A 26566-nucleotide genomic window follows, 5' to 3' on the forward strand; every position below is an offset into this window, starting at 1 on the left:
ACCATGGTTTCAGCTCCTCCGCCTCCTCCTCCTCACTGCTCATTTTGAAAAGCAAATTTTTGTGTTCTAAAATTACATTGAGATATGTGAATGATTTTGGCATCACTTTCATCTACAGCCAGATTAGCAGTAGCAGACAAATCCATACATGATTTGAGGGAACAAGGATTCCTTCCTCACCTCTTTAATGGTACAGTTACTATGTGAAGCACCTCACAGTCTGGACTGTATCTGTGTGTGCACAAGGCTGGTTTCTGCACCTTTTTTTTGATAGCTCTTTTTTCATAGCATCACAGAATGGTTTCAGTTGGAAGCGATCTTAAAGAACATCCAGTTCTAATCCCCCTGCCATGGACATGGACACCTTCCACTAGACCAGGCTGCTCAGGGCTCCATCCAGCCTGGCCTTGAGCACTTCCAGGGATGAGATATCCACAGCTTCTCTGGGAGAACTGATTCAGTACCTCACCACTCTCACAGTAAAGAATTTCTTCCAGTGTCTAATGTCTCTCGTCTTTGGGCGATCTGGAAATAACCCAAAGGAGCTGAATTCAGGAGACAAGTGTGCTTGCTCAGAAATGGGCACGTATGGTTTCTTGGAAGTCCTGCACCTGATGCCATTTCATGGAACCAGCTCCATGCTTCAGAGTGCAGCTCAGATATTTATATCATGTATGTGTCTGTACATACAAGAGCAATACATGGTACATAAAAGATTCAAAGCTCCATTGCTGGTAGGGTTTGCCCCAAGCAGCTGGGGGTTGCTGCTGTGCAAACTTTTGCCGTAGACAGCAGCACTAGAAACAGCAAAACAATTGTCAAAGAGCTGATTTCTGGTCTTTGATTTAGAATGTACTTCAGCAGTATTCTCTGTTTAAACAATACTGTGGCTAGTGGACTGGCATGTCCAGTAAAGCAGAGACTTACACAATGGAGGGGTTATATGAGAAGAGTTATGTCTGGATTATGGTGGAATGTGTGTTTCCCACAGTCCAGGATAGCAAGACGCTGTTAGCCAGTACATTTTTCTATTTTTTTTCCTGCTGGAAAGTGATTATGTACCATAGAATGGTCTGGGTTGGAAGGGGCTTTAAAGCTCACCCAGTTCCAGGCCCCTGCCATGAGCAGGGACACCTCCCACCAGACCAGGCTGCTCAGAGCCGCGTCCAGCCCGGCGCTGGAAACACGCGCAAAACGGGCCGGCATCAACGGGAGCTTTGCAAAGCCGCTCCTGCTGCTGTGCCACAACCCGCAGGCGGAGACGCCGGAGTTCACGGCGCGGAAAACCCGGGAGGAGAAGGAAAACAGCCCCGCGTGAGCACAGCTTCTCGCTGCTGTGCCCTAGACAGAACTCCAAAGGCACCCCACCAATGTTAAGCCGCGGGTAACTCGCACACACCACTCCCGCGCCCCGGGAGCCGCGGTGCCCGTCACTTCCGCGGGCAGCGCCCGCCCTCTGCCCCCGGCGCCTTCCCGGGGCCTTCCCGGGGCCTTTCCGGGGCCTTTCCGGGGCGACCGCCGAGGGGCGGGGCGGGGGCGGGGGCGGGCCGCGGGCGGGCCAATGGGGCGTGGAGGGGGCGCGGGCGGGGCGGGGCCTGGCCGCGGCATGTGGCGGGGCCGCGGGGCTCTGGCTTTCTTCCCTTCCCTTCGCTGGGCTGTTCCCTGCCTTTCCCTGCCCGCGGGGGCCGCGCCAGCGCCGGCCGAGCGCCTCTCCCGCCCCGGGGCCGCGTCCTCCGCCGGGCTCCGCCACGTCGTGAGTTGCGGGCGGGCGGTGACTCGTCCTGGGCCTGAGGGAGCGCGGGCGGGAGGGACGCGGTGGCCGTGCCGGGGTCTCCGGGGGCGCGGAGCCCGCGCGGGTTCGGCGGACGAGGAGCCGCGGCCCGCGAGGGGAGAGCGGCGGCTCGGCAGCCGTTCCCGTGAACTGCCCCAGAAGTTGAGTACATATGTGGCACGAGTTGCGAATAAATTCTGCAGTAAGTTGCAGCCCTCTCCCCGTAGCAGCGGAGGGAGCGGTGGCTCTGTTCCCCTGCAGTCTGTGAACGCTTGTAGATGGTTTTGGTAGTGGGGAGGCGGGAGCGAGGAGAACTGGGTTTCATTGCGGGGAAGAGGTGATTGACTCAGCAAGTAGCTCACAGCCGGAGTGTAACATTTTTAGGCCCTATGGACCACCTCAAAGATCCGGTGTCTATAGGAGTCGCCACCCTTAGGCACGGCATCACCGATATGTAAATATATCGTGTGTCCGAATAAATAATGTTGAGTGTGTGCAATTAAGGTTACGCTTGACAGTAGCGTCCTGTGGTATCGCACTGAAATCTTTTTCAATTTATCCTACCTTAAGTAAAGGTTTTCAGAAGGTTTAACTGTACCCTGGGCAATGTTAGCAAGGTGTCAGCTGGAGTTCAGGAAATGGCAGGAAGAATAAACACTGTTCTTTGACCAAGCTCTCAAATATGGCATTCTGTGGGGATATCCTATTGCAGTGAATCTTCTTCTGGTGGATTAAGCAAATCCTTTAACTTTCCCCTCTGTCCCCAAACTTTGTTTTCTAGGATTGGCAAAGAAAACTCCTGTCGCAGGATCGTGTTGAGTAATGTGCCTTGATGTCCTACATGTTAGTTGACTGAATCCCTGCCAGACTTGGTCATGCAACACCGCTGGTGTTTCCTGATAAAGTGAGTTATCTGACTGCTTACTGGAAGGACAAACCCAATAAATCCTCCCCACCTTAAGATGGATTGCAATGCAGTTTTGATGAACAATTTAAACTTGCTGATAGTGAACATTTGGTGCCCTTTAGTCCTCAGAGGGTTTGTGACTGAACAGTAACTTTGAAAACTATGCTATAGGATGCAGGTTGATGCAGTGTTTCTGTCTCAAAAGTGCATGTATTTTTATATTAATCGAATCTATCTACCATAATCAACCACTATTACGTATGTTAATGCAGTTCATTATGTGGCAATGGATAGTTTAGAAGGAATCCATCCATTTTTATTAGCTTTCATGTCTGTAGTGGATTTGTGTGTGTGCTGTGCATGTTTGCTGCTTGGTTCTGGCTTTTATGTATACATAATTCAGGCATACACACATGTATTGTTTTAACACTTTTTTGGGAGAAATTCCAGGCTGCATGCCTCTTAACATGTTGGTGAGGACATCTTTATTTTTTGTTTTAATTGCAAATTCCCTGCTGGATTTATAAACCCACCTGCTAGAAAACAGACTTTGCATCTGTTTATCTGTTTTTGAAATTCTTATTGGCACACCCATACAACCTGAAGCCTCTGCCTTCTAAGGGAACTGTCCTGGCACAGGCTTTTCGAAGGCTATGGGAGTAATTTGCAAGCAAAATGTCAAGCTTTGGTGATGAAAAACTTCAATGCTGAAGACCTGGTGGTGTATTTAAAATGTCTGGATGCATATCCTGGATTACAGGAAATGTACTAGCAGACTTTTCGCTTGTATGTTACTGGCTAAATTTTCAAGGGAAAATGTTGCAGGGACATGAAGGAATGGAGATGTTTGTGCACGGGAAAGCTGGAGGAAAAGGCAATCACTTCATCAGGACTTGCAGGTAGTTCCTCAGCTGCTGTGCCTTGGTAGAACTCCCTTGCAGGGCAATGACAATCCACACCAGCTGGCTATTTGTCCTTTTAGGTGTTTCACTTGGGATGGGATGCTTTTCTGAAGGAGGTATTCTCTACCTATGTACTCAGCTGGTTCAAAGTTCATTTGTGAGGTACATGAGACATCCTTCCCACCCCTGTCCAACACAGTAATTGTTGGATGAAACTCCATGGGTTGTGCAGAAACAGCAGCCAGACAAGACGGTCTTTGTGACTTCTTTTTTACTCTGGCCCTTAAAAGGACTGGGAGGGCAATATCCCTGCCTTGTGTGCTGTTGCTGGATGCCATCTGACGCTGTGTGCTCTGGCTCAGCAAGGTTGGTTCCCTTCCCAGCTTCCAGCCTGTTCTGCAGGTGTAATCCTTTGTCATACCCCACATACCAGTGATACCCAGCCTGTCTGGGTGTGGAAAGGGTTCCCCGAGGGCTGTTGACTTTGTTGATAGCAAAGCCAAGAAGTCCTGTGAAATAAACTGCCATTGAACTTTTTCTTGCTTGATGGTAGCAAGCATGTGATGTGTTCAGTTCTCCAATCATTTCTGTTTCCCTTCCTGTAGCTTAGACTGGGAGGAGTTGTGAGTTGGCAGCTGGGGTCTAAGGATGCTTCTGGCACTGCAGGGACAGTGACAGTGCTGAAAATAAGTGCAGGGAGGTTGTGCATGTTGGGTTCACAGCTCCTCCAGCTTTTGACTGCTTGCAATCCAAGAGAGTCAACTTGCAGGTAAGGTGCCCAGGGTGCTTATGGTGCAGCAATTAATTTGGGAAAGGACAGCTTATCTCTGCCATGGTATGGAGACCCCCTTCTTGAAGGAATGTCTGCGTGGACATTTCTGCATGTTCCTGTGAACAACTTACCTGATGCAAGTAAGTAGCAAGATCTGTAGAAGTGTACTCTAATGCTCAGTGGAACCACATGATTGTCTTGCTGGTGTGTAAAGTAGCACTTGGCTGCTTGCTGTTTTGCTGTCTGGATTGCTCATTGCTGTAGTTCTGTAGGGTTTAGCTGAGGGCTCTGCTTTGCTGTTACTGTGATTTCACTGGAATGAGGTTTCCTCATGGCAGTTTTGAGTGTCCGTCACCATAGGTGCCAAAGTGTCTGACAGTCTTCCATTTCCTTTGCTGGCTTTATTTCTCGTTGTTGTTCTGGGCATGGCCTCCTCAAGGCTCAGATCTGGTGCTGACAGGTGGGTGTCCTGCTGCACTGGCACCAAGGTGGTGTTGTGCAGTGCTGTCAGACAGGATGGGACTGAAACCCTGTCCCCAGTGGCGGCATTGCCGTGCTGGGAAGGCTGGTCTTTAAACATCCTTTGCAGAGTGTGAGGTCTCTGGAATGAGTGTGTGGGTCTGGGTTCTCCATGATGTCCTTTCCTCCTGTTTCACATGATAACTTGTCAACCATTTGGAAAGCACACTGGGTGCTTGTTTGGTTGGTTGTTTTCTTGCAGGACAATGTGCTGTGAAGAAAGGAATAGTGGGCACAGAGCCAGGGATATGGGTACTTGTTTATTTGCAGCCAGCTGGACTGTCCCCCAGGGTGGCAGGACCCACAGTCCGTTTGTGCATCTTGCACCTGCTTGAGGGACCAGCTGGTCCCCCATCCGAGCAGGAAGTTCAGCCTGTGCTGGCAGTGCGGGTTGCAGGGGTGCGCCTGGATTGTCTCTGTACATCAGCACAGCTCCTGGCACCTTTGCTATGGGAGTCTCAGTTGGGCTGTGTCCCCTAAAGGACAATTAAGTTGTGTTCTGCAAATATGGTTGTAGGGTGTACAAGCCCCCATAGCTACCTCTGTTATTCCCTAAGTACACAGAGAGGGAAGGAGAGGTGGTCTGTGTACAAGAGCCTTTTTATTAACTTAACGAAAAATTCAGCAAGTCCCCTTCACTGCTTCTGCTAACAATGACTGCCCAGGAGGGCATTGGGATTGCCTTCCCTGGCTCCACCTGACTCTGACTTGGTGCCAAGCCCAGAGAACTACTTATGCAATAGTCCAGCAAAACATGTCAGCATGTATTTCTCATGTGTCCCAGTTTCAGATTTATTAAAAAAAAAAAAAAGGGGTGAAGCAGAGTGGCTGATAAAATTTGTCTTGAATTTTACATGTATGTTTGTGTTGGATTTATATTTGTTTGGCTTGGGGAGACTTTGCAGCACTTTAACTAAATCTGGTTTTAAATCCACTTAAGTTAAACTCCTACTACAACTAGTGTGTGGAGACCAGGATGAAATCTCATTAATTTTAATAGGATTAAGCATGTTCTTTTGCTGAGTCTTCTTCTCTTTTTTTTTTTTTTTTTTTTTTGACTTCTCTGTATAAAAAGCAGGATAAACCTTTTCACTCTTCCACCTCTTTGTGAAAACACTTTGCCAGTCTCACAGAAATGTCTCTCTGGTTGCATACAATAACATTTTACACATTTTTTTCCCTATGCTTTCAGCTGTAGTCCTACTGTATCCGGGCTTTTATTGGCTTTTGCTTTCCCTAAAGGCGCAATAATTCCTGACAGCAAGAAAACAGTTGCAAGTGTTTGCATGGTAAGTTTCTACACTCAAAATCATTGTTTTTGCTTTTGGTCTCTCTGGATAGATTTGCAACTGCTGTAAAATAAGTCAATTAGTAGAGAGAAACTCTGTAGAAGTCAGCAGGAACTGAACATGTGCAGATGGGTGTGGGCAAAATTAATCCCTGTTCATGAACCAGGAAGAAACTGAAGAACAGGAAATAAAGGTAGAAGTGATCTGAATGCAAACTGGTTGAAGGGAAGTATTTGGGGTCTGTCTAAGATTAAGCAAACCATTAACTGGAGAGGAGGCTGCTTCATGCGTTTGTGCTGCCTCTTTACTACTCCACATTTCTTGATGTACATCATGCCCTGAATATCAGTATTGATACAGGAATTTGATTTGTATGTGATTTATGTTAGGGGAACACTCCTCTTCCCTCTCTCCATCTAAAAAGAGAAATCCCACAGCAGGTATTTCTGGATGTTCCTGAGATGCTCCTAATGACACACTGACTACGTATATGCTTTCATAGGAGAAGCTGTCTGTCTTGTAGCTGTGTACTGAGCTGGATTTCAAGAGACTTGATTTTCATTTTCAGTTCCAGCTCTGACCAGTTCCTCCTATAGCTATACACAAATGACTCAGTCTTTTCACACCCCTTTTCCCATCCTGTGAGAGAAGGGAGGGTTGGTCTACCTTGCCTCTGCTCTGCCCTTTTGAACTGATGCCCTGTTGTGCTGTGGACTAACCCATGCTGCAAAGGTTGGGCTGGTGTTTGTGTCAGCAAAACTCCTCTATACCATCAATCCTTTTGAGGAAACTTTACATCATCAGTGTGTTGTGTTGCTGGCAGTAGCATCTAGATTTAAACTCCTCTAATTAAAAAAGGAGAACATGATGGGAAAAAAAGCTTTCTGGGTTTTTTTTCCGTAAGATAAACAGAGATTGGCTTATTAAGGGGGTTAAGGATGGGGAATTCTGACAGGTGAGAGATGCCCAGTGATATCTTGAAATTCTCCATGTGCAAGCCAAGAGCATTTATTCCCATCATAAAAGGGTTAGGCTTGGAAGGTACCTTAAATATCATCTAGTTCCAAACCCCCCTGCCATGGGCAGAGATGATCAGGTTGCTCAGGGCTCCTTCCAACCTGACCTTGAACAATTTCAGGGAAGGGGTATCTACAACTTCTCTGAGCAACCTGTGCCAGTGCCTCACCGCCCTCACAGTGAAGAACTTATTCCTAGCATCTAATCTAAATCTCTCCTTGTCCTGTCACTGTCTTCCCTGTCACTCTCCCTCTTTTTTATATGCCTCCTTTAAGTACTGAAAGACCACAGTGAGGTCTCCCCTGAGTCTTCTCCAGGCTGAACAACCCTGACTGTCTCAGCCTGTTGTCATAGGAGAGGTGCTGGACGCACCTCTCCAGATGGGGTCTCACCAGAGCAGAGAGGCAGAATTCACTCCCTTGACCTGCTGTCCATGCTGCTTTTGATGCAGCCCGGGCTTTCTGGATTGCAGGCATGCATTGCTAAGACATAAATTATATCTTCATCTATGATGATGTTTTTTAAAGTGATTGCCAGCAGTTTCTATTTGCATTGTGGAAGAGGCAGGACCCATGTGTTCTGGCTGTAATGGCCATCTCTGAGGTGGCTGGAGTAGGTATGTGCTGTGGCTGAAATGCGTCACTGACAATGTCTGGGGTATACCTGACTCCAGTGGGCACATTTTGGGTGGTGAAGCCATCAAGGGAATGCAATGTCATGAGCCTGGCAGTGGCTACATGACTCAGTTTTATGCAGGTCCTGGGTTCCACAGGTTCTGTTAGATTTATTCTCGCCTGTAAAGTTAAACACGGGCTTTGTGTGTTTGAAGAATTACTGCCTCAGACAGATATGCTGATGTGGAAACAGCTGATAGCATTCTTCAGGGACACTTGCTTGAGTTTGAGAAGCATGTGGCCTGGACTGAGCTCTGATGCAAATGCCTTTGTTACCAGCTGACTTGGTAAGTAAAAGCAGGAGTTGTGTTTGTTTGCTATTTAGCAAATACCTTTTGACTGAATCCCATGTGTTCATAGATTCCTGTTTGTTGCTTTTCTGTCCATTGCAAAGGGAGCAAGAATTTCTAGAGTTTGAAAATCTTGTAAGGTATAGAAGCTGGATGTATGTTGATGCAGTGAAATATATTAGTGAATTAACAGCTGTAGCAGAAGTGGGTTTCCAGTGCTGATGATCCATCCTCTTAAGGAATATCTGAAAGAGCCTAAAAATAAAATATAAACAGAAAATTCTGGTGAGTTGGGGGGTTTTGGTTGCCTTTTTATTTTTTCTGCAGATTTTGGCAATATTAGTAAGCAGTTCTTTCTGGGTGGTATGTTCTGCACTTGGTCTTTGACCCCTCTGAAAGTGGAAACAGATGTAATGCAAACTATGGAGTAGGCAACTGTCCCCTGGGAGCTGACTGAAAACAAACCCCTCTACTGAATGAGCTCTTAAGTTATTGCATGTCTTGGGACAAATTTGTTTGCAGTAAATCAGTAAGATAACACCTGCAGAGGTCCCTTCTGGAGTTAAAATACTTGCTCCAAAATTGTGATACACAGCTGACTCAGGCATTCACATTTAAAGTTGCTTCTGAGCAAGATGCAGTGAATGCCATCCAGTGAACATAGAGCTGTGATGCAGGATTTCATACAGAGGTTCGTCTGCATAAAAGATATGGGGAGTAAGAAGAGAATTTGTAATAAAATACATGGACAAATTTATTTCAGTATTTTTCTTTCGTCTCCAGTAATGTTACTGCTGGAGGGAAGTGCTTTAAAAAGCAAAGACTGAAATGGTGGGTGTGCAGTTTAAATGGTTAGAGATTGTTTGATTTCGTAGGTGTTAATGTGCATCCACATAGGTAGAGAGATTTCTGTCTTGGCCTATAGGTGCTAGAGGGTTTGCTAAGCAAGATCCTCTTCAGATGGCTGTCAGGAAAAAAGGCAAACAAATAAACCCAAAACTAACCCCAAAAACTCAGCACATGATCCTCACTGCAGTACAATTTTTCTGCTCCACTGTCTGCTTGGCCAGATTTACCTCATGATACAATTCCAGGCAACTGAAGTGAAAGTGCCCTTCTCCATCACATCCTGAGAAGATCCTGGTTCTAAACTGCCCAAAATAGAGAGGGAACCTGAAGAGAAGACTTTTGGTCCTCTGACCCATTGCTATCACTTAAACTGGAGTTTTCTCTGATCTCTTTTGGAAACTTTCAGATTTCTGGATGCTTTTAAGAAGCAAACACACTTCTCAGTAGTTGACAGTTGTGATGCCAAACATGCCGTGTGTCACTCTGAGATTCCTGTCATTCTGTAGGGACAACTCTGCTGCTTATGGGGCAGTTCTTGATTTACTGCCAACTGCAGCTTTTGAGGAAAGCAGCACTGGTGCCGCTTTACCTTGTGTTCTGAGGCAGTTTACTGGTGGGATTTAAGCCCTCTGCTTCGGTACAGTTGAACAGGAGCAAGAGCAGCTGAGAGGGCAGGGTTTGAGGTCCCTACAACCAGCTGATGGGACTCTTCAGCCTTCAGGTTGGATTTGTTAGTCTGGTGTCTAGTTCTGAGGATCCTAAACTTTGTTTAAGGGATGAGGCTGAAGAAGTGTTGTACCTCGGTGCTGGCTGCCTGGGTTCTCACTCTTCTACATTTCTAGCCATTTCTCATTCCAGTCTTGCAGAGTCACTAGCAGCAAACGATTTGAAACAAAAGCTGTTGTTTGATAGGCAGAAGTGCATTTTAATTCAAGTGTGAATTATTTAGTTCTTGGCACGTCTCTTGTTTTGTATCTGATTTCATTCAGTCACAGTCTGTTCCACCTGTTGTTTCCTGACCTGTAGCAGTGTTCTGCTATCTGATGATACTGGACAGGTTTGTACTGGAGTACACTGGAGCTGAAGTCTTCGGAACACTAGTCAAAAGCAAGCAGTAAGAGTTACTGTTTGTGGTGTGGTTTTTCACATGCTTGTCCTTTCCCCTATTTTTGTTGTTTGAGCTTGGACAACCTTTCCCAGGCAGAGAGCTGGATAATTAGTGTATGGTGAGCCCCTCTTTGAATGAGGGTGGATTGATCTTGTTGGTAGTTTGGCTTTTCTAGTTCACTGTTCCCCTATCTTCGGCATAAAATCAGTAGCCAGAAGTTTCTAATAGGTTCAGTTTTCCTGCTTCTTTTAGGTCACAGCTTCTGGAGGAGTAAGAATAACCTCTTGGTTTCGTTACAAGTTCAGGTGTCACAATTTGAGAGAGAGGTTTCAACTTTGGAGTTTTTTCTATGTTTGTTGCTGTACTGCTGAGCAAAAATTGAAGAGTGAGATAAACATGGAGGCATCTGAGACGGCTTCCGAAAATATCTGTGTTTGTGACCCCATCTATCCAGTCAAATACAGAACGCTTTTCACATTCATGTCTTTGGTACAAGTTAAACTGATGTTTGTGGTACTTGTAATCTCTCTTGGTGAGAGATTACAGGTGTTCTGCTGACTTTCTGTAGATGCCCATGACATTCAGGTGACCCTCTGAAATAGCTCTGGAGTTCTTGTTAGCCACATCAGCAGCAGGCAGACAGACAGACAGACCTTCTGTATCAAGCTCAGAAAGGTTCAGAAGAACCTGCTGCTGCCTGTGCAGTCCCTCTTCCATGAATGAGGGGCTCTTTGCTACTGGGAGAGCTTTGAGGAGCTCAAACCAAGCTTATTTTACTTTGATTTAATAAACATTTTTTGAGTATCAAGACTCAAAACTGTAATGAGTTCCTCTGAAATGGAAAAGAGGGAACCTAGAACGAGGTAGGAGAGCACAGCTGCTGCCCTGTTCGTGTGTAGGAGATGAGACCCAAGAGCTGGGCTGAAGCACTTCTGCAGATGCTGCCTTGGCAGCCCTGGACATCCATGGGAGTAAGGAGAGGGAAGGATGTTTTTCCTTGAGGTTCTGATAATGGATGGGTTTAAATTCAGGTTGGTGCATGACCTGAAGACTTGCTGGCTGTGAGGAACCTGCCACAGGGAAGACCAGCAAGGATGAGGAGAGCTGCCACTGCATTTGATTCTTTCTTTCTTTGGATAAAAATAGATTTGGCTAAGATTTCCCACCCACCCTGCCCTGTGATTTCCACACCTTTCAAGCTGTCAAAATCACAAAGCAGGGAGGCATGTGCCAACAAACTTTATTTGGTATTGCTATAAATGTATTCCTGGCTTGGAGACTTTAGGAAGAATCTCTTCTTCGTGCTAACATATATATGTTGGAAACCTCCCCAGTGTCATATTGCATTGAGATAAGCTGGAGTGTCTTTTTGCTGCATCTCACCTGGGAGATCTTCCATATGAAACTACCTTTGTTTTTTAACCTGAGTCATTTGCTTAAATAGAGGAAACCTCTTATAACCTAGGAGCTTTCATGTTGTTTGTGAGGATAACTGGAGGTGGAGGAACATATCTTTGGAATTTTTAAAAAAATTTGTGTTTATTCTTCCTATTTCAGGATATGCACAAAGATCTTGCTTCCTTGAAGAAAGGAGAAATAGCCAAAAATGTTTTCCTCTTTTCCAGTTGTTTTAGGGCTGAGCAGACGTTCCCTTTCAGTCATTGCACTGGGATTGTGTTTTGGCTGTTTCCAGGCTCTCTGAACTTTTTCAGAGTTTCTGAGCTCCCACAGTATTGCCTGATGCTTTTGTAACATAAGGTGCCATTTCAGTGGTGTGTAACCCTGCTGAAAACCATGCACAGGCTTAATTCCTGAGCAAAGTTGCAGAACTTTGTGTTCTGGATAGAGATATGTCCTGTGTTTCCATGGGCCTAAAATCAGTATTTCAGCTACATGAACCTATAGAGGAGCATAATGATTTCTCAGAAATATCTGGAGTGGAAGGTAGCATTTCAGTGAAACTTAACTTGATCTGAATTGCCAGGAATTTGCTGACTGTGGGAAAATTCTTTAGGGCAGGAGCTGGGTGGGTGACCAGACTTGAACACACTGGCACTTGGCTCCAGAAGTAACACTTGGTTATTTGTACCTTCAGGCTGAAGTTACTGCTTGTTAAGTCTCTGTTAGCTCCACACTTGTCAGTTTTGAATTCAGTAGCACCTCAGGCACAGTTTATTCCTGTGCATGTGGAACATGCTGGTTCTGGCTTCTAATGGCATCCCTCAGCAAGCATGAAGCACCTGTACTGCAGAGTACCTGCTTCTACAGGCACTTAGAGAAACCAAAATCAGGAGTTGGCCTTTTACCCTTCTTGATGAACTTTGCTTTGTGTTAGTTCAAGGGCTGCAGAGTTCTTGTGGGAGCCCACTGGGATGGTTCCTTTGAGGGTCTTGTTGAAATCTGGTTAATTTGAAACACATGGTGTGAAATGCCCTGCATATGATCTCCAGTTCCCACGAGACAACAACATGTCTGAAAACTTCTATCTGCTTCGGGTGCAGACCAGACTAGGGAAGGTTGCATCTGAGCCATAGTACACATTTTTACTGCTTAAAGGTATTTTTGTTGACAGATTTATTGTTCAGTCACAGCTTTATGCAGTTAACCCTTGGCAGCTTGCTTTTCTGTATATTGAAATTAGATTGTTTCAGATATTTCAAAACAAAGCACATTTTCATAAATCAAATAGCTGTATGATCATTTTTCACAGGAAAAATGTTTTGCTGAGTAGTACTTCTCAGCATCAGAACTGCAGCACATGGTACTAATATGGGTGAGAAAGGATGATGGATGGGTGGTGCTGGTTTGGGAGTTTTAGGCATTAACATTTGTTTCTTCAGAGGCAAAGTGTGATGGCCGTGAAGCCTCAACAGTGACAGTGTGGACTGTTCTCAACTGTATAAGATGTCTGCCTTGTGCCCTGAGAGAGGAACCAAGGAACAGAGAGATGGAGATGGGTAAAGCTGGTAATATTTGAAACAAAACTAACAAAAAAAGAAAAAAAGCGCCAATAAACCCCACTGCAGCTAAATGTGCCTGTTGTGGTTTAACTTGAGCTGGCAACTCAGCCCCGCAGAGCTGCTCACTCAATCCCACCTGGTGGAATGGGAGAGATAAAGTGAGAGAACTTTTGGGTTGAGATAGAGTTTAGCAGGAAAAACAAAAGCCACGTGTTCAAGGAAAGCAAACCGAGGAATTCCTTCAGCACTTCTCATGGGCAGGCAGGTGTTCAGCCATTCCCAAGAAAGCAGGGCTGTGTCACATGTAACAGTGACTTGGGCAGACAGAGGCCATCACTCCAAACATCCTGCCCTTCCTTCCTTCTTCCCCCAGCTTTATATGCTGAGCACAATGCCATATGGGAAGGAATATCCCTTGGGGTCAACTGGCCTGGCTTCGTGTGCACCCCCAGCCTCATTGCTGGTGGGGTGGGGTGAGAAGTGGGAATTTTTAAAATCTTTTTTTGTGGCCGTGTCCTGGCAGAAACATCAGGAAAGGCAGCAGCAGACCAAACCTGTGACCATCCAATACCCTGTTCTGCCTGCTGCAGTGAGGAGTGTGCTGCTAATGTGGAGCAATGTGCCAGCTCTTCTCTGCCATGTGGCCACCTGTGTTACACTCTGAAGAATTGTGTGGCAGGAGAAGGAATATAAGTGATGTACTTCTGGATCTGAGCTGGCAGTATTTTTTCTCTGAATTGCATTTCAGAGCATGTGTAACTTGCATCCTCCTGTTGCAGCAGATCAGCCTCTAGTGCTCTGCTGCCCTCATGTCAGCCCAAGGTGTTTATCAGATTCAGCTGGTTGGTCAATATTCCAGCCTGGCTGATGTATCCATGAGATGAGACTCTTGATTTCTAGGCACATTTTCCTTCAAAACTCCTGAAAGTATGGAACTGTGCAGGTTTCACCTCAGTCATTTTACTACAAGGAGCAGTTTCTTAGTGGTGGAAATGGTAGGTGCACAGAGACCCAGTACTGGGGCAACAAATGGACCTTTAATTATTGTATCCTGGTTTTCTGAGGCAGTGGGAGTGCTTCATACTGTGCAGACATCTTGGGAATCAAGGAGCTGTGTCCAGACCAGGGACCTAATAATATATTTCCTCCTCTGTAATCTGTAGTGCTTTTCTGCTTTACAATCTGTTCATTCTTCGTTGTTGATAGCATCTCACATGCTGTAGAAGCAGCTTTGCAGCTTGTCAGAACTTTCTTGGGAAGCCAAAGGAATTAATGGCTCTAAAGCTGCTGTTCAGAGAATCATATAACTTCATCTGGTCATACTCAGCTAACATTGGGCCAGCCTCATGTGCCTTGGTGTTGCCCCTTCTGTCTCCAAACTGATCTACATGTGCGTCTTCAGTCTTGGAGAGAAGCTTGGGAAGTAAAATGCATCTGAGAATTGCAGTGCAGATTCCCTGTCTCCTGTATTCTTGCCTCGATTTACAAAATGAGATGTGCTTGTCTTGTCTTAGCAAAATCTGGTTTAATTCTCTTTTTCTAAAGAGAGAAATGTTGCACTTGTTTAGAGAGCTGACAACATATCAAATGTTTAGCAGCAAATGCAAGTGGGAAACAGGCCTTATGCCTTCTCAGTTTGATGGGAGAGTAGCATTGTTGTCTGCAAAAGGTATTCCACCCTTGTTTTCCCTGCTTTGTTATTATACTGAAGATAAAACATTTCTTTGCAACTCTGACCTCATTTCATACCTAGTCCACGCACACTTGTGAGTATGAATTTTGAGGCAGTGTCTACTGGCTCTTCAATGACAGCTCAAAGGAGCATGTGCTGTCCTAAATTATTTGCTTTGCACTCTTTGTACCTGTGATGTCTTAACACCCACATTTCCTCTTTTTTGGTCTAGTTCTGTATCTTTCTTTTCACCCTGGTGCAGTCACTGCATGCACCTTGTAGCTGCTTAACCAGGAACAACTGAGGCTGATGTGGCGGGGCATAGAGGCAAGGGGTTTATATTCCAAGGGCCTCTCTCTGCTCTTGCAACATCATCCCAATCATTGTTCTTTGAAATAATGAATTTTTTTATTTGTATAAATTCCTTGGCTTAAGCACTGTGAGATCAGCAAGAAGCAAGGAACTCTTCTGAAACCCAGCAGGCATTGCCCTCTGGATATGTGTGTACATTGCAAAGTCATCAGTCATTCAGTTGTTGACTCAAAGTTATTCTGGTTTGCCAGCATGCTTGTTCCCTGCTGAGTTACAGCCACAGATAACAAAAGCGAACTTTGTATTTTTCAGAGTGTAGTCTTTTCCCAGATTTTATTTGTTGCTGTCTTTTGTGGTTTGATTTGGCTTTGAATTTCCTTGAGAATGCTCTATAGGTGGAGGCAGTAGTGTTTGAAGAGTGAATTTTGCCCCAATTTCTCAAGATTACTTCTGATGGGAACAGTAGAATTCATCTCTTCCACTGTGTTGTCCAGACAGGAATCAACATGGTTTGGAGAAGAAGGTTTAGTTAGTGCTGTTCTGGGATGTAGGTGAGGGGGGTGGGTGGTCAGAGGGGTCTCTGAGTACAAATGGAGCCGTGTGGGACGGGCTGGAAGTGTGGCAGGAAGTCAGAAATGCAGCTTATTGCTTGTGGTTACAAACGGCAGTTGTTAAGTTGGGAAAAGTGATCTCCAAGTAATTGTAACTCCTGTTCTGGGTAAATGGGATTGGCTAAGGTAGGAGAGGCCAAAAACCACACCTCTGTCTGGAGTTTCTGATATTTAATACAGCATCCCAAGCCCCATCTGTACTGCATTAAGATATGACTGCAACTGGTTATCCTCTCACTGGTCTTGGAAAGGAGCTGTTTGCTTGTCTGATAGACTCGTAGTCTGTGCATTGTGTTTGCCTGCTTCACACACTCACTCTGCAGTCTGCAAAGGGATTTTCATAATTGGCCAAAGAACCTTGAAAAGTGTTTTGAGATTGTAATTTTGTATTGAGTGCCTTAGGGGATGTATGGTCAGTTGGGGCCTGAGGAGACCATGTTTAGTGAGAGGGTAAGGGGGGGACAAATCTCTTGTGCATGAGCTTGGCATGTTGCCCTAAACCAGTGCTGGCCTAATTCAGAAAGGCTGCCAGGCACTTTGGAAGAGGTGAGAGTTATTTTCTGGGGTTTTATTTTCCTCTGCAGTTGTTGCAGTCAAGTGTAACCAGAGTCAGCAGTGATGGGAAGGACTTCTAGTGAGTTGATGTGGTTGGGGATACAAAACATCTCTTTGCAAAGGGGATGCATGTTAATGCAACAGCTTCTAGGTACTGGTGTGATCATTTGATCTTGCAAATTTATGTAGTTGTTGCGCTAGTTGAGGTTAATATTAATATTTTATTTGTCCTAAAACACTGAGATTTTAACTATAATAATAATGAAAGTATTTCTTTTTAGCTATAATGCTGTTATATCCTCAGTTTCAAAATGCAATGGAGGATTCTTTGAGAGCGGTTATTGTAATTGCAAAATTGATACTAAAGGTAGGAAAAAAACTTCTATAATAAATGTTTAGTGTTTGTATTCGTTGCTGTTATTCCTTACTAGTTTATTTAAAACAGTATATGCATACACTATTGCGTGGGTAATTCATTCTCAGGGTCACTTCTTAGGCTGTAAAATAATGCTTCTTATAAAACCTGGACCTTGAAAAGGGACAGCAGACATAAGCTGCACTCTTTAAAATGTGAAATACATTAATGATGTTTTTTTCCCCTTTCCTTTTGTGGGTTAAGTAATGCTTTCTGAATCTCTGCCTCTGATCTGTGAACTTCACAAAAAATGCACTTACTTTGGCACCATGTGGTGGGAGTGCAGGTTGCCAGACAGTGCTCTGAGGTGAGGTACCTGTAGTGTCTTTGAGGGAACACAATTTGCTTGCTTTAAGTTGAAGGATGTGGGGTTTAAAGGAAGTCCTTGCTGTCTGCTCTAGGAAAGTCTCTTGTGGGCAGAGTATTTAATGTTTTCCCTTGCTTTCCCCCTTGCTCTCAATCTTACCAACTGCAGCTTTCAGTGCTTTATCTACAACATATATGAAGAGTGATATTAAGAGTGTGATAAAGGCTGAGACAAATTTGTAGAAGTGCCTTGAAATTTGGGACAGTGGGAAAAGTATTGGAAGTTGCCTTGGCTGAACAACACAAATTAATATTGCCAATTCCCTGAGGGGAATGTGGGGCTGCTTTCCTGAGCAGCCAGTGCTGTTGTAGCCTCTTGTAAAGGCTGTGCTGGTACAGCACAGGTCGTCTCCTCTCCTGTCCTGATTCTTTCAAGTTTGCTTGGAAGAAGACAAAGTGATAAAGAAAGAGCAAAGTCAGTCTGTGCTGTGCATGCATAGTGTGAAATGGGAGAGAGGCCCCGGCAGAGCTGGTGCTGGCTGGACACTGGGCGTAGTCACTGGTACGTAGGACTAGATGGGGCTGCTGAGCTGCCCTTCCCTGCCAAGACTTCTGTTGTCAGGCCAGATTTAGAATTATTTCCAGCTGCCAGGTGAGATGACACAGGCTTGAACTTCTGGCTGCACTGAGAAACCTGCTCGCACAAAATGAGCGTGATGCTGGGCACGCTTGCTCCAGGGAGAAAGCTGCAGGGGGTGCATGAGCTGAGGTCAGCAGTGCAAGGGCCCTACAGTCATTTCAGGCTTCCCATCTCTCTGGGAGAGCAGAAGATGCTCCATCCATTTTTAACAGGTAAAATAACTCTTTTTACCAGAACAAATAGGCAGGAAGGAGACCCTGAGTTCCTCAGGGAACTTGAAGGTTGACTAGGAAGACTGAATTTGAGGCACTGCATTTTAGTATCAAGTTTTGTTGCCATCTTTGGCTCTTTGACAGTACAGTGTGGACCTTTATATTGTGTGTCCTCTGAGAAGCTTGGGGTAGCTGTTTATATATCACCCTTTATCAGATAGGATGTTTTTGAAGCTAAAACTCCATTGCCCTGTTTGGGGCTTTAGGATATAGCAGAAGGAAAAATTGGAAACAAAAATTTAATGGTACAAAGCATCAAAATGCTGCAATCTGAGTCAAAGCTAACAAACATTATTTGGGGCTTTCTTGCAGGAGAAACAGCTCTTAGATTCTTAAATTCCACAAGCATGGTTGAAACTGGAGTTGAGAGCTCAGGCTGAGGCTTCTTGCATGCATGGCTAAATCAGGGTCTTATGCACATTACTGAGGACTGCTAGATGTTCTTCACTGTGGTATTTATACCATTCACACATGCTGCTCATTCTGTGTTGTGAACTGCCTTTGCAGTTACCACATCCATCTTGGAGATGTCACACAAAGCTGAATCTCAACACTCTTTGACGGCTGTCACATTTCTCTTCATAACTTCAGGATGGTGACTAAGGCTTGCTTCAGTGATGAGGAAGAGGACTGCCCTTCAAAATTACTTAGGGAAGAGGCTTACAGTAGGTCTGGTTCAGACTGAACTGTTTGGAAGCTCATACAAAGCTCTAAAAACCTCAGAACCAAGAGGGTAAATCTGGATAGAAGCTACTAATCTGCTCTGATGTCAGTGAGAGCTGTTTCAGTGTCTTCAGTGATGAAAGCTGCTCCGTTGGGTCAGAGTCACATGTGTGCATTAGTAAGGAAGGAAAGACATTATCTATCATTTTATGTGGGAAAATGAAGGCTTACTGTGGGTATGAATCTTCTTCACTAACAGCTGTGTCTGTGTAATGTCTTGGAAGCCCTGAAATAGTGGTTTTTGCTTGTTTTTAATCAAAGTTTCTTTTAGCTTTTTGTAATGAGCAGGAAAATCAAAGCAGAAATCAACCTTGGTTACTTGGTTTTGACTGACTCGGTGTAAAGGCAGGGCCAGGACTATAGTTCCCCTTATTATCAGTGTGCTCAAACTGGTGAAAACCCTTCTGCTGAGCCTGGGAACGATATTAGGGGTCCCAGAAGGAGTCCAAAGGCATCATATCTATGCTGCCACGTGCTTCTGGGCTTTGAGATTGACTTTGTACACATGGCTTTTGACTTAAGCTGTTCTCCATTGGGACCTGAGGGAAGGAGGGTGAAGTACCTTTTCTAAAGAAAGGGCCTCTCTGGGAAGTTGGGAATGGTCTTTATTCCTCCTGCCTCTGAGCTCTTGCTTGTGATGTGTAATGATGCTTGCCTGCTTTGTACAGTTTTTTTTTTTTCCCCATTCCTGCTCATTGGGATATAAATTGTTCTTTTTCTTTTTTTTTTTTTTTTTTTTTAATAGGTATATTGCAGTGGATCTGAAGTTGATATAAGAGAGAATTTCTTCTGGGAAGAGAAGCTTTCCTGTGAGGCCAACCCTGAAGATGTGGACTGCCTTTGTGTTCTTCCTGCTGATTTCCATCTGTATATGTGAACACCAGTTTTCTGTCCTGAAAGGGGGAGGAGTCCATGTAGTGCAAATAAACAGGCTTACAAGTGAAGAGCAATGCAGGCAGGCTTGTCAGAGCCCAGGTGCTTCAGGTGAGGTTCTTGTCCCTTGGATGGAATTCCAGCTACCTTTTCTGTCCCCTGAAGGTCTCTGCTGCTCCTTTGATGACTTTCTTTTTTAATTCCAGTTGTTTACAGGCATTTACAGTTATGGCTTCTCTGTGCAGTGCTGTGGTGCTAAGTAACTTCTGATAGCTTTGGTTAAATTGAATGCAGGACAACTGTTTCCCAGGGCTCTTCTAGCTTACATAAGAGACAGCATGTGCTGTTGGTGTGCACTGATAGCGTGCAAACAGTGTTAGGTCACTTGAAGAATGACTATTCCCTGCTGCCAGATGTTTGCAAGTGAGCAGTGCTGCTGTAGACAGCTGCATTAGAAGAGTAATCTTTACTCCCTGGAATGTGTGTGTTTTCTGCCTTAGAAAAAACCACTTTGTCCTGCAACCAAGCACAGGGTTAAATCTGTTGAGATGAAAGCCTCCTCACTACCTCTGAGATGTCTTTATAAAGTATAAAACTTCTAGAAGAGTCTTTGAGTTGTCCTTATGGAGGTTCCAATCCTGTCTAGCCAGATGAGAAAGCTTGTAGCACCTACAAGAAGTTGGTGATGCTGTGGTGAAGATGAGACCTTGACTCAGGTGGATGAATATCTGACATTCAGATGGTTAGGAACATAATAAAGATGCTGGTTTTAATGGCCAGTGGTTTCAAACCTTTCGTTTAAACATGACATATTTCTTCATAGTGGGAAAAAAGTACCTTTATAAATTTTTTTTTTTAGGAGGTAAAATAAGAGTGAGCCTGTCTTGCAGGCACCAGAGCAGCAAAAACTTCAAGGTGGTAAACTCCAGAAGCTGACATGTTCACACTGACTGTGCTGACACTTAGGGTCTGTAGCATGTCATGCTTGTCTGTCCCACCTGAGAATCTCTAAACACTGTGCACATGTCATCTTAGCCTTCTTGCATCTCAGTAAGGGTAGAAAAGGTGTCATCAGCTGCCTTTTCCACAAGAGAAACATAAAGAATTTAGTTAGTCTGTGATCAGGGCTGGAACATGATTAGGCTGCATGGCTGCCCCTGTTGCTGATTTTAACCACTTTTTTTATGCCCTTCACTTCGTTCTCTCCTGACTTGTTTGTACAAAACAAGTCCAGTTGAGTGTTAGCTTTCTTGAGCAGAGGGGGTTGAACCTCTAGAATTAGATGACCTATTCCATCTTCAGAAAACCACGCAAAACTAAACCCAAAAGCATAAACTTTTCCAGGTTTTACATTCTGTACTAAACCTACTGAAGCAATTTCATCTCTGTTTGTTACTTGATGGCCAGTCTGTTGCACTACCTGATGTTAAGGGAGGTGGAAAAGATAGAAACTCTTGACATAAATATATAGCCATGTGCAGAGAGATCATCTGGGAGGAAGGACCTGAAAAGTCTTTTTTTGTTATTAGCTTTAGGTTTTAAGATCAGCTTTACTGATTTCATTCTCCATTCCCATCTTTCCCAACAGTATATATTTTTGTGCTTTCAGTCATTGCAGACATAAGGCCTGAGGCTTAGATGTCAGAATTGTAACACATATGTAACTGTCAATAAAGCAGCGGTGGTTGTTATTTTTTAAGGTACTATAGTGTGAAATTGCACGCCAAGGTCGCATAGGGAGATGTCTTCATAGCTACATTACTTGGAGAAGCAGAAAAATACTATTTCTAGCTGGTAAGGTACTTTTCTGTAGATGCAGTTTGCACCTTTGCTGACACGACATCAGTTACTTAGAGAAGTAATGCAGATGCCACCGGAAGGGGTCTTTTGAAGTACTCTGGTCCAAAACCAACTTTGATCTGTCTATTCAAGACCTGACAGAGAGAGCATCACCTCTCTGGCCCCCAGTCCAGTGCCCTTGTGGTGGAAACTAGTTTTTTCCCTTGATGTTGAGTTGGGATTTCCTGTGAATGATCTGTTTCAGCCCTTCAGACACATAGTAGTCTCCCTTGGATTCACTCCAGGATTTCAATACCACCCGCGTATGCAAGGATCCCCAAAACTTGATACACTGTTTAAAATGTTTCCTCAGCATTGGTTGGAGGAGGTTCATTCCTTCCCTGGAAGCTTGATTTTGTGTATGTGGACATGTCCAGAAAGAAGTGAGTGAGTTCAAAGGGATGCTTGAAGGAGCTTAAAGGAAAGAGAGTTCTTCCCTGTGATTACTTTATTTAGCTTGTGTTGGGATTTGACTTACTAAAAGACAATTTCTGTGATGGCTCTCATGGCTAATGGTATCATTGCTCAATGAATGGCAAGTAAATTTCTGTGCAATTCCGAGCACTGAGATGGGACCTGTCTCCCATGAGTGATGTCTTCTCAGTTTTGACTTGCTTCTTTTTTTCCTCGTTAAGACACCTAGATGAATTTACATGGGTTCTTACTGTAGTGCACTTTATTTGTCCCTGTTTGAGTGAATTGCTGTTGTCAGGAGATGCTGGTACCAGAAAACAAGCAGGTGGGTAGGCTGCATTGGCTATATTGGTTTCATTGGCTTTCTTTGGTTATTTTCACTAAGGCTGAGTCAGGAGTCTTTAAGGCCAGGCCTTCTAGATATTGCGTGGTTTGGGTTTCTTTTTGGTTGCGGGGGGTTTTTTTTCTTTTTTTGTTTTGGTTTTTTTTTTTCAGTTCTATAATTAGAGGCATGAAGCAGCAGGTTTGGTATCCTGTGTGCAGCAATCCATTTTCTCTGCTGTTTTCAGGGAGCCATCACTGTAATTGGTCTGTGCCCTACCAGAATCACTGCCTCCTCCTGCAGTGTCACCAGCTGAGTGTGTGCCAGAATGCTGGAGAACAAGATATCAAAGATCTTCTTGCAGGTAAAGCCATGTTTCAGGCTTCTGGGAAATCCAGGATCCTGGTTCTTTTGCTTTAAATGCCTGTGTTTAACCCTTGATAGGCTTTCGGCTCAGGAGGATGGGTTGTGAAATGCCTGCAGGGTGATTCTGTAGGTACAGTTCACTGGAATAACTTTCACTTTGTCCTAGGGACTCTGGCACTTGCATGAGTGCATGATGTCTTTGAATAACACTTTTGTAACACTTACTGAGTAACAGTTTGTCTCCATGTTGAAGACATCATTCATTCAAACCATTTGCACGCCACACGCTGTCCTAGCAAAAATAAAGGCATAACAGATGTATTCGTTTTTTTTCAGAGAAAGGAAAATGTCCTGGCATTGTTTTTCTCTGAGATTGCCAGGATTTTGTTCCAGAGTCAACAGACTGCTTCTTTAATCAGAGCAGCAATTGCTCATGGTGACTTTCCAGTGCCAGTTTTAATAAAGTGACACAATAACAAAATGGAGCCTATTTATAATTGGGAAATCAATCTTCTAAAGTCTGTTTCAGGAGTTCACTGTGCCCAAGTTTAAAAAAAGAATTTGTGCATGGTTCTTTTGGATTGGCAAAGGTTTCTCTGCAGTATAACAACCGGTCTTGAGATAAGCAGGTGGGATTTATGTCACTATAGATCTAGCTCACTAGTTGTGAAGGAAATTATCCTGAGGTATGAAGGTGTAAGTAGAAATTTCTGCTCAGCTTTGACAAGTGAAAATTATGAATCTAAGCACAAAGGCTTTGTTGATGATGTGTAACTTTGAAAGCATGAGTCTTCTCAGGAACTGACATTTGTAAGACTGCTCCTGTTGATAATGTGCTTCTGCATTGTAGCTCTCTACTTCATTACTCCCCTTTTGTGAAATTAACTCCCTGGTTGGGCAAATACTAGAGGTCTGTGGCAGAAAAAACCAAACCAAAAAAACCTCAAAGGGATTATGTGCAATAAGGGCAGGGGGGTCTTGTGTTTTCATGTTCTTGCTGAATTCAAGACTGATTTATTCCACTTTTACTGTGTGTACTGCAGAATATGTGTTCTGGTTTGCATGTTAGGGGATTGAAGTTAGATTTGAGCTTGAGAGATTTTTATTCTTACAAAACTCATTTGTTTTGTCTTTTGGAAGAAATTGTCAGCAGCAAATGGGAAACAGCCCTGTTTCAGCACCAGAGCCATCCACAGAAAACAGAGAGGGTGCTGAATGCACGGATTGACCGACACAGTGTGGAAAACACATTTTCCTCAACTGCTCAGACTCACAGGATTCATTTGAGGCATTTGACTCAGTTTGAGGAGGAAAATGTCCCAACAAGTACCACAAAACCAACTGCAAGCCATGCTACCACCACTGCCCCTGCAACAAACATTACAAATGCATCTTTCTCTGTTGCTATGACCACTTATGAAACAACTGCCAGAGCCTTGAACACCTCTGGAGGCTCTGATACCTTTACTAAAGCCAAGTCAGCCTCTACCTCTTCTCCCTTTCATGGTAACATCTCTGCTCCCGCTTCCAGCCATGTCACCCAGATGGTGACCACCAGCCAAAATTCAGGACATAATAGCTCTGTCTCAGTATTGTCCCCCACTTCTGGTCCCCGCAGTGTTACTTCTGAAGCAGGTACCCAAGCACAACAGCCTAGCCCGGGTATCACCAGCACCAGTGCTCCTCACCCTGACAGCCCCACCTCTGCTGGAGCTGACCTGAAGGCACTGACCACAACACTGACCACCCCCATCCCGCAGGATGCAGTAACATCTTCCACTGCTTCCGCGCATGCCACGACACCCATCCCCATGGAGAGTTCTCACTCTGCAAACCCAGTGCATGCCAGCACATTGCCAGACCTAAAGCCAGAAGAAAATACAGTCACAGCATCCTTGAGTGAATCAACTTCTCCCCTGGGCTCTACTAGAAGTGCTGTGGTTTTAACTACAGCCTCTACAGTAGCAACTACGACTGAATATGGGATGAAATCAACATCTGATGTCTTTTCAACAACCATGGCTCCAACAGATGCAGCCAAAACAACAGCTTTGGGCCTCACAGAAACTCAGGACACAGACAATGAGTATCTTCTCATTGCTGCGGAGCCTCTGACTCAGTACTTAGTGGATAAAAGTTCACTTCTTGCAGTGCTTTTAGTTGGTACATTCTTTTTCATAACTGTTATAGTTCTTTTCCTCATGCAGGCCTATGAAAGCTACAAGAAGAAAGATTACACACAAGTGGATTACCTGATCAATGGAATGTATGTGGACTCAGAGATGTGAAGAGGTGGGGATAAACAGTAGGCAAGAGAGGAAGGGAGATTGAAAGTCTGCCTGACTTGTTTTTCCTTTCTATCTGCCTATGATGCAAACTGAAAGTGCTTCCAAATTTACTTCTAGTGCAATTGAGGAGAAATGCCATGTACTGTATTAAGAAAAAATAATAATTTTTTATTCAACTGTGCAACAGGTTGCTGTAAAACCATAAAAAAAAATCATTTTTAACATTTTCATAATGCACAGTAGCTTTGGCCATTATATTTCATTGCAAAACAAATCTAACAAGGTGTAAGTTGCCATCCTCTGAAAATGCTGTAGCACTTTTCAGCTGTTTACAGTGCAGGCTGTGTTTCATTTGTTTCACATGTGCTCCTCTGAAAACAGAGCAAAGGATGCTGTCACCTTTTGTGAAGTGCTCCCAAATAGCCAGATGAGAAGTGTGGAGTACTGTTGCAACAGGGGAGTTTTAATCCAGTGTGTGTCATATTTCAGTATGCTTCTTGCTTATGAAGAGATCTGTTTACAAGGTATTGTAAACTCTGTTTACTGCTAACCCAAGGTATCTTCACCACAGAGTGGATTACTGTGCCTCTGCACTTAAATGATCTTATTTTTATATTCAGTTAATAAATGGGGCCCTGGAAGGGCAGATCTTCTTGTGTTTCTCATTTCATTCCTGTCCCTGCCAGTTCAGAAGCAAGCAAATGGGCTTTTGGGGCTTAAGTAAATTAGCTCCACTTCAGTATTACAGGTATGGGGGCTTTGAAAACCTCGCTGAAAGCATGGACACGTCACAGAAGTTACTGATCATCTTCCAGAGTACTGCTTCTATAATTTAAGACCATTATGCTGCCAGTCTCCCAGGTATGCAGACCCACTTACTGCTTATTATCTTTCATGCTTAGAGCATCAGCCTCTGTTTTGGTTTTTCTTTTGCATTTAGGACCAGCACAGAGTTGTTAGTATTTTGGAAGGTTAATTGCACATGCAGTTGCAACTTGCCTCCCAAGATCTGCATCTGAGAGAATGAGTAGAAAGCACTTGATTTTTAGGCAAGTATTTTTCAGTGATTAATGCATCCTGTTTGGATGACACATATATACCAATAGCAAAGTGCTGGATTGAGGTGTGTTGGGGTCTTTTTAACCATATTGATAGCTTGTCTCTCACTTTGAATTAGTTGGCCCTTCTTAAATCAACCTTGCATGTAATCTTGAGTGAGAGTGATAATAAGCAAACCTCAGAATTTGAAACTGCTGAGTTTCAGCTTGATTATTTATCCAAAAATCTTGGGCTGTTTAGAGTTTGGAGGGAGCCTTTACCCTGGAAGAGGCTACTTTGTAGACGACTTCATCATCAGCTGAGAGTGCTGTGAAAGTGGCTGCAGAGAGCACAAGCAGCAGCACAGCCAAGGGGTTGTTTGAACAAAATAGACTGGAGAGATTTTTCTGAGTCAACACAAATTTTGAGGGCAAAACTTCAGCAAGTATTGAGGAAAGAGATGGTAACTTGGTTTTCAGCATCAGGGTGCATTTAGCAGTACTTTTGCATGGACCTCATCTGCATGCCAGCAGGCAATAGGTTAGAGCACCTATCAGGGTAAAGGGGGTAGTGTGGTTTGGGGAATCTACCTCCTTGGAAAGTTTGAAGTATAAGCCACAAAATTTACACCATGTTTCCCAGAGAAGGGGGGGAAAAAAGTTTTGAGGGTCTCAGTTTTATTGTATTCTAAGATTACTATTAACTGGTTTGCCCTGAGCAGAAGAGAACTGAATGCTGATTTCTCCATCTTCCAGGAGCCACCTGTGCAGAGCATCTGTGCAAAGAAGGTGCTGGGAACATCCCCCAGCACAGCTGGGGACTTGCACCCTGTTGAGATGCTTGGGACTGTGTTGAGCTGTTA

General features: G+C 44.3%; 1 protein-coding gene across 3 annotated transcripts; it reads left to right on the top strand.

The window, feature by feature from the left end:
- The first annotated feature begins 1625 nt into the window (after positions 1-1625).
- On the top strand, positions 1626-25290 carry LOC309573881 (uncharacterized protein C11orf24 homolog). Of its 3 annotated transcripts, none has more exons than XM_082283113.1 (6): positions 1626-1973; positions 2553-2675; positions 6064-6160; positions 19310-19548; positions 22260-22376; positions 23519-25290. In XM_082283113.1, the coding sequence occupies exons 4-6, from the start codon at positions 19392-19394 to the stop codon at positions 24664-24666; spliced, it is 1422 nt and encodes a 473-aa protein (XP_082139239.1). In that variant the 5' UTR covers positions 1626-1973; positions 2553-2675; positions 6064-6160; positions 19310-19391; the 3' UTR covers positions 24667-25290. The 3 variants fall into 3 exon arrangements, with proteins under 3 accessions (XP_082139239.1, XP_082139241.1, XP_082139240.1); XM_082283114.1 differs by having other exon boundaries at positions 1628-1753; XM_082283115.1 differs by lacking the exon at positions 6064-6160.
- The last annotated feature ends 1276 nt before the right edge of the window (positions 25291-26566 follow it).

The sequence above is a fragment of the Coloeus monedula genome, assembly GCF_965178545.1.
Source record: "Coloeus monedula genome assembly, chromosome: 6".
NCBI classification, from domain to species: Eukaryota; Metazoa; Chordata; class Aves; order Passeriformes; family Corvidae; genus Coloeus; species Coloeus monedula.